At 44.4% G+C, this 7,245-nt stretch overlaps 1 protein-coding gene across 1 annotated transcript; it reads right to left on the bottom strand.

The window, feature by feature from the left end:
• Positions 1-474: 474 nt before the first annotated feature.
• On the bottom strand, positions 475-6,666 carry PROKR2 (prokineticin receptor 2). Its single transcript, XM_066236894.1, has 2 exons — positions 6,209-6,666; positions 475-1,171 (listed from the first exon to the last, which is right to left on the bottom strand). Exons 1-2 carry the CDS (start codon positions 6,664-6,666, stop codon positions 475-477), a joined length of 1,155 nt encoding a protein of 384 aa, XP_066092991.1.
• Between the last annotated feature and the right edge of the window lie 579 nt (positions 6,667-7,245).

The raw sequence follows: 7,245 nt of genomic DNA, 5'->3' as shown, positions 1-7,245 counted from the left end.
TGGAGAGTGAGTCCAGATAACCATTTGTGGCCTCTGACCATCTATATATCTAGACACAACTTGGTGATTCCAATAGCTTCTGCCATTTTGTTTTGTTATTTAATTTTTTTTTTTTTTTGCACGCAGTAGGTGATCAATAAATGCCAGCTCCTGTTGCCCTTGTCTAATCTCATCGGTGTGGCTAGCACACAAACGTTTAATGTCGGTGGCTGTGTCTTCTAAGTGTCATTGGTGTGGTTGTGCATACAGTAGGTATGGCTTATAATGTGGCTTATAAGCAGGCATTAGTAAAGGTCTGCTGCTGTGGCCTCTGTATGGTCTCATTGCATGTTATGACCCAGAGGCATCCAGCAACTTGAGGGCAGTGAGGCATGAACACAGCTGCCCTTTCCCCACGCAGCCTTTGAATTTGGCTCTCGGTAAATTCCACTCTAAGGACTGGCTTTGGGTTTGCAATTGTGAAACACCAGAGGGTCACTTCAGCCTGAAACAGTCCACCTCCTCGCTGGCCAGCATGCCGCTGGTTTTGAGGTCGAGCTCAGCACTTGACCTGCTTCCCTGGTGCGAGGGACGCCAGGGGAGCAGCAGCATCTTCTTAAAGTACTTCATGGTGTTGTTCTTGACTGTCACGAAGCACACGGTGTTGATCATGCTGTTGCTCATGGCGATGCACTCGACGACGTAGAAGGCCGTGAGGAAGTGCTTCTCCTTAACGAATACAGTGGGGAAAAAGTCGCGCAGGATGGTAAAACCGTAGAAGGGCGCCCAGCACAGCACGTAGGCGGTGAGGATACACATGAGCACCAGGACCGTCCTCCTGCGGCAGCGCAGCCGCTTGCGGATCTGCTCCGTCTGGAAACCAGGGACGGCCTTGAACCAGAGTTCCTGCGAGATCCTGGCATAGCACAGGGTCATGGTGACCACCGGGCCCACAAATTCGATGCTGAAGATGAAGAGGAAGTAGGGCTTGTAGTAGGGCTGCTGGTCCACTGGCCAGATCTGGCCGCAGAAGATCTTTTCCTGTTTTTTGACGATGAAGAGGACAGTCTCTGTTGCAAAGTAGGCAGATGGGATGGCGATGAGAATGGACATCGTCCAGACCAAAGCGATCAGGAAGGAGGCTGTTTGATAATTCATCCGCGGTTTCAAGGGGTGAACGATAGCGAGATATCTGGTTGGGGGAGGAAGCCGTCAATAATAATGAAATGTACTTGAGAACATTATTAGTTTCTAACTAACCCCTGCCCCCACAAAAGCAGACGAAGTGTCATAATAAGTCCCCATGTACCTAGTCATCCAGCTGCAACAAGCTTCATCTTATTTTAGCAACATAAATTTGGCATTTGGAGGAGTGGAGTGGTTTAGAAAACAAGATAGGCCTTGGGTCAAACAGGTAAACTAAATCCCAGCCTTTCCCTTGATTGTCTTTGGGGCCTAGAATGAATCACTCATTCTCTCTGAAATGTTTCCTAAACTGCAACATGGGATAAAATGACACCTAACTCGCAGAGCTGCTGTGAACATTAAATATGGTAATGTTTGTAAAATGCTTGGCATGTAGTAGGTGTTCAATCAGTACATGTGACCTATTATTATTATCAGTCCACCCACCTTGGCTTTCAATTTTGCCATTTTGCCCAAGAACATAATACTTTGAAAACTTTTCATTACAAATATATCAAGGTTTAGAGGTGAAAGAAGGGTGGTGAACCTTAGAAAGAGATGGGATCTTTTCCCAGGGTAGTGGCCTAGGGTTTATTGTCTCCTCCCCTCAGGTATTATCCTGCATTACAGAGCAGGCAAGTAGGGGTGGCCTTGGGATGGAATCTAAGGAATCTAATGAGGAGTAAATGACTTGCCCAAGCTCACTTGGTGCAGGACCAGAATCCAGGCTCCTGATGCAAAGTTTTTACATTCACCTCCTTGGGCTTTCTCAAGCTCAGATGAGAAGGTGGCTGAAGTCACCGTGACACCCTAAAGCAAGGTCTTTGTTGCCATCTATCTGCTTGGATGTATTTCTTGGGGTCAATATTTTCCTTCTAGAATCTCTATGACTTGAAATAGCATCTCTTCTGGGGCTTCATTCTTTTTCTGGCTGTGGCAACCAGAAATGGCAGTAGGTAAGCCTTCTGATATTTCTATGTAGTAGGACAAGCATATTTACCAAAGGGCAAACTGAAGTGCACAGGGAGATCTGTGCCTCTCCCACCCAGCCTGTGTCAGGGTTCAACAGGTTTATCTGATTCTGAGAATGCAGTGTCCCTGTGCCCACAGATAAAAGTCCCATTATTCAATATTAATGTCATCACAATAAAAGTGAGTTTGGCCATCCACCTTACTGCTTTGCCTTATTTTTCAGTTGCTTTAAAACCCAAGTGAAAAAGAGGAGTGACTTTTTTAGGCTCTGTATTTTAAGGCCCAGAATTTCATGTGCTGCCTTGAAATCTTTGAGCCTCACAGGGCTCCAAAGTCCTAGCCATGAGATAGGTTCCGGTTCTTCTCAGATATACCTTTCCACCCAGCAGGCAAGGCTTCCTGCTCTGTTAGTTCCTTCACCTGAACCAGCTGCACCCCCAATCTTAAAATACAATGTTCTTTATAAATTTGACTCCAAAGGCAAGAGAAGTGAAGGCAAAGATAAATGAATGGGACTACATCAGACTAAGAAGTTTTTGCTCAGCAAGAGAAACTGACAACAAAATAAACAGATAGCCAACTAAATAGCAAATGATATTTTCAAACAACAGCTCAGATAAAGGCCTAATATCCAAAATATACAAAGAACTCATAAAACTCAGTAACAAACAAACAAACAATCCAATAAAAAAATGGGAAGAGGACATGAACAGACACTTCTCTCAGGACGAAATACAAATGGCCAACAGATATATGAAAAGATGCTCATCTTCATTAGTTATTAGAGAAATGCAAATCAAAACTACAATGAGATACCACCTCATACCTGTTAGATTAGCTATTATCAACAAGACTGGTAATAGCAAATGTTGGAGAGGCTGTGGAGAAAAAGGAACCCTCATTCACTGTTGGTGGGAATGTAAAGTAGTACAACCATTATGGAAGAAAGTATGGTGGTTCCTCAAAAAACTGAAAATAGAACTACCTTATGACCCAGCAATCCCCCTACTGGGTATATACCCCCAAAACTAAAAAATATTGATACGTAAAGACACATGTAGCCCCATGTTCATTGCAGCATTGTTCACAGTGGCCAAGACATGAAAACAACCAAAAGCCCTTCAATAGAAGACTGGATAAAGATGTGGCATGTATACACTATGGAATACTACTCAGCCATAAGAAATGATGACATCAGATCATTTACAACAAAATAGTGGGATCTTGATAACATTATATGAAGTGAAATAAGTAAGTCAGAAAAAACCAAGAACTACATGATTCCATACATTGTAGGGACATAAAAACGAGACTAAAAGACATGGACAAGAGTGTGGTGGTTAGGGGGGGAAGTGGGAGAGGGGAAGGGAGAGGGGGAGGGGCACAAAGAAAACTAGATAGAAGGTGACGAAGGACAATCTGACTTTGGGTGATGGGTATGCAGCATAATTGAATGACAAGATAACCTGGACATGTTTTCTTTTCTTTTTTTTTTTTTTTTTTTTTTTTTGTATTTTTCTGAAGCTGGAAACGGGGAGAGATAGTCAGACAGACTCCCGCATGCGCCCCACCGGGATCCACCCGGCACGCCCACCAGGGGCAACGCTCCGCCCACCAGAGGGCGATGCTCTGCCCCTCCAGGGTGTCGCTCTGCCGCGACCAGAGCCACTCTAGCGCCCGGGGCAGAGGCCAAGGAGCCATCCCCAGCGCCTGGGCCATCCTTGCTCCAATGGAGCCTCGGCTGCGGGAGGAGAAGAGAGAGGCAGAGAGGAAGGAGGGGGGGGTGGAGAAGCAAATGGGTGCTTCTCCTATGTGCCCTGGCCGGGAATCGAACCCGGGTTTCCCGCACGCCAGGCCGACGCTCTACCACTGAGCCAACCAGCCAGGGCCCTGGACATGTTTTCTTTGAATATATGTACCCTGATTTATTGATGTCACCCCATTAACATTAATAAAAATTTATTTATAAAAATAAAATAGCTATTGTCATTTAATTGAAGAATTGTATTTTAAAGAAGGCTCATGGTATAATTAGATGACCATTTGGAAATACATTCACTGAGTGTTTACTTGATATATAGACATTTTAGAAAATATGTTGGTGTATAAATAGATTTTTGAAACTATTAGTTAAATCATTGCTCTTCAACACTAGAATCTGTGTAAACACAATAAATTAAAATCAATAAAAAAAGAACTATTTAAAAAAAAGAAAAGAAAAGACATACATATATGTATCACCATACACAGTATGAGATTGTAAGACAAGTTGGCATCAGATTATAAAGGCTCAGGAACGCTAGACTCAGCAGTTAGCATGTATTGTTAGGTGCTGAAACTTTTAGAGGTTTGTAAGCAAAGAAATATTTTAGGAAGTCTCATCAATAATGATATTCCAATGCTTAATATGAATTTAAGCATTCAATCAGCATGAATTTCAAAGGACAGTCAGGAGCCCCTGAGGAGGTTAAGAAACATGTTAGAGGAGCATTATAATGGTTCAGTTGCTAAGAGATGAGGTTGAATGGACAGTTGCCAAGACTTGTAGGGCTGAACACAAAGGTAGTGAAAAAGGAGAAGAATGATGGTATTTTTTCCTGCTTGGGTGACTGAGAGAATGGTGGAACTGCTGATGGAGCTGGGAAGCTGACTGAGGAAGAGTTGGTTTGGGGTAAAAAACCCCCACTCTTTCTATTGTCACAGGATCGTTGCTTCTGAAGAAACCCCTGTTATATAAAAACTACATCTTATAAGGACAAAAAGATTTAAATGGGACAAAGGGGATGAGAATGGTAGTAATTCTCACTTGAGTGAACATCAGAATCACTCAGGGAATTGGATGAAACAAGGATTCTTGAGACCTAACCCAGGAATTCCTATTCAGTGGGCTGGGTTGGGGTCCAGGAATCTGACTTTGTGTCACTGTATTCAAAGACAGCCTTTGCAGTTGGTTGATAAGTACATTTCATAAACATTGGTTTCAGGGCTGGAGAACATCAGAGTTGCAATAACTAAATTGTTTTTTCCTGCAGGAATTATGTTATAAAAAGGAAGATGCCTCTTATGTGCGTGTATTTTATTATCATAAATAAACCATAATCAAGGGGTTGATTAAAAAGACAATAAACCTAAATAGCACTGAGAACTAGGGAAAAATAAAAAGGTTAAAAGAAGACAAAAGGAAAAAATGATGATTAAAAAACAAACACATGATCAAAATGAATCTCAGCATAGCTCACACTGATGGACCAAGAAGATGTGACTGCAACTGCTCTTTCGAACAGAGTCATTGCTGGCCTACAACTCTTTGCAGAAATAAAACTTGTCAGACTTATAAGCTGCTATTAAAATTTTTACTTTATAAATCTATAGCGAGCAAAGACTTCCAGAACACTGCATGCAAATGTATGCAAATGAACATATGGATCCATACACAAAAGCAAAGGAAATTTGTCCTGCCTTCTTTTCTGCCAACAAGCCCTGTTGTCTGATTTTAAAGCCAGCTACGCAACAAAGTCACCAGAAACAAGAATATATCCTGTATGATCCCATTTTCCCGAAGTTAAAGAACAAGCAAAACCAAACTGCAATGATAGAAACCAGATCAGAGTTGTGTGTGGTGGGGTGATTGCCAAGTAAGGGGCATCAGGAAGTTTTCCAGGTGATGAAAATGTTTTATATTTTGATCTGTGTAGTGGTTACAGAAAAACTGGGCACATGCTGTCTTGACCGGAATCTGTCTTGGTTAACTCTCTTGTGACTTCTAAGTAGCAAGCTGCCCAAACCTTCTGCTTTTGTTTTTGTGTTTGATGCTACTCATGGTCATGTGACATGCCTATGTCTGAAGCAGATGTGGTATCTGGGGGCATGGCCCAGGGCTGGAGGGCTCAGGAGCCTCATTCTTGCTCCCGTTTGGGAGAACATGAGCTACTCCTGGAGAAACGAAGTCTCCTCTTGCCCTGTGATAGATCAGTGAACATTCACATCTGAAGCAATGCCAACGGTCAGAGCTGACATGGGGAAAAAGGCAGTCTGGCCAGCCTCCATCTTTACCCATGCCCAACCTCCTCACCTGTCGATAGCAATTGCCAGCAGAGCGTTGGTGGAAACGTAGAGCGACACAGTACGCAGGTAGTTGACAGAGGCACAGAGCACTTGGCCATGTTCCCAGGAGAGCTGGCGCACTACATAGTAGTCCATCTCAAAGGGACAGCAGACAATGGCCACCAGGAAGTCAGAGATGGCCAGGTTGGCAATGAGGAGATTGGTGAGGTTACGCAGCTCCTTATAGCGAGCAAGAGCAGCGATGAAGACAAAGTTGCCGATGCCGCAGACCAGCATGATGCCTGCCAGTGCCACACCGATGACGAGCTTGGCTGCGAAGAAGGTCCAAGTGTAGGTCATGTCTTCATCCTCGTCCAGAGGTCGGTCGTAATCACTATAGCTGAGGTTGAAGGAGAGGGAAGAGGCGTGGTCTTGTGGTGGATTGAAGTTGGGCACAAAACTAGTGTTTCCATTCTGCATGGCCATGGTGAAGCTCGCAGGTGGAATGGTTGGTGGAAGTCTCAGAGACTGAGTACTCTGTCTGAGCTTGGGGTCCAGGCCTTATTCTCATGAGGTCAGTGAGGCTAGCACCTAGCCCACACTCTTGAGGGGAGTTAACATGCCATCCTGGATCCTGGAAGGAGACACGGCCAGTGGACAACATGCAGGAGAGTACCTAGTAGCATTCCCACAGAGTTCCCCGGGTGTAGGCCAGCTAGGTCCGGGGCCTACCCACAGACACAAGTTAAAGAACAAGCAAACTAAACTTGTCCCAGGGCACAGGGACAAGGAGACAGGAGATCTAGATATTGGGAAATCCTCTACTGGTTGTTGGACTGTCAGAAGGGACTGGGCATAGCATGGACTGAACTCTCCCGAGACATTCAAGAAGAACGTGTATCTTTGGCTTTTTACCAGAGGCAAGGGCCCCTCGGGCTGCCCAGTCACCAGCCCTCCCCACCTCCTTCCCCAGCAGCCTGCACAGGTTTTTTTTTACAAGTTTCCCAAGGCAGCTTCAGGCAGGTAGCCCAGGCATCTATGGAAGTCACAGTGCTGTATCCATTC

This window comes from Saccopteryx bilineata, chromosome 6 (genome assembly GCF_036850765.1).
Source record: "Saccopteryx bilineata isolate mSacBil1 chromosome 6, mSacBil1_pri_phased_curated, whole genome shotgun sequence".
In the NCBI taxonomy this organism is placed as follows: domain Eukaryota; kingdom Metazoa; phylum Chordata; class Mammalia; order Chiroptera; family Emballonuridae; genus Saccopteryx; species Saccopteryx bilineata.
This window is presented reverse-complemented; position numbering and strand designations above follow the sequence as displayed.

Bases quoted from the DNA above. Each gene is read 5' to 3' on its own strand.
- PROKR2 (XM_066236894.1), bottom strand. From the start codon at position 6,666: ATGGCCATGCAGAATGGAAACACTAGTTTTGTGCCCAACTTCAATCCA. The intron at 1,172-6,208 runs GTGAGGAGGTTG...TCCCCCAACCAG, and splicing joins CTGGCAATTGCTATCGACAG to ATATCTCGCTATCGTTCACC.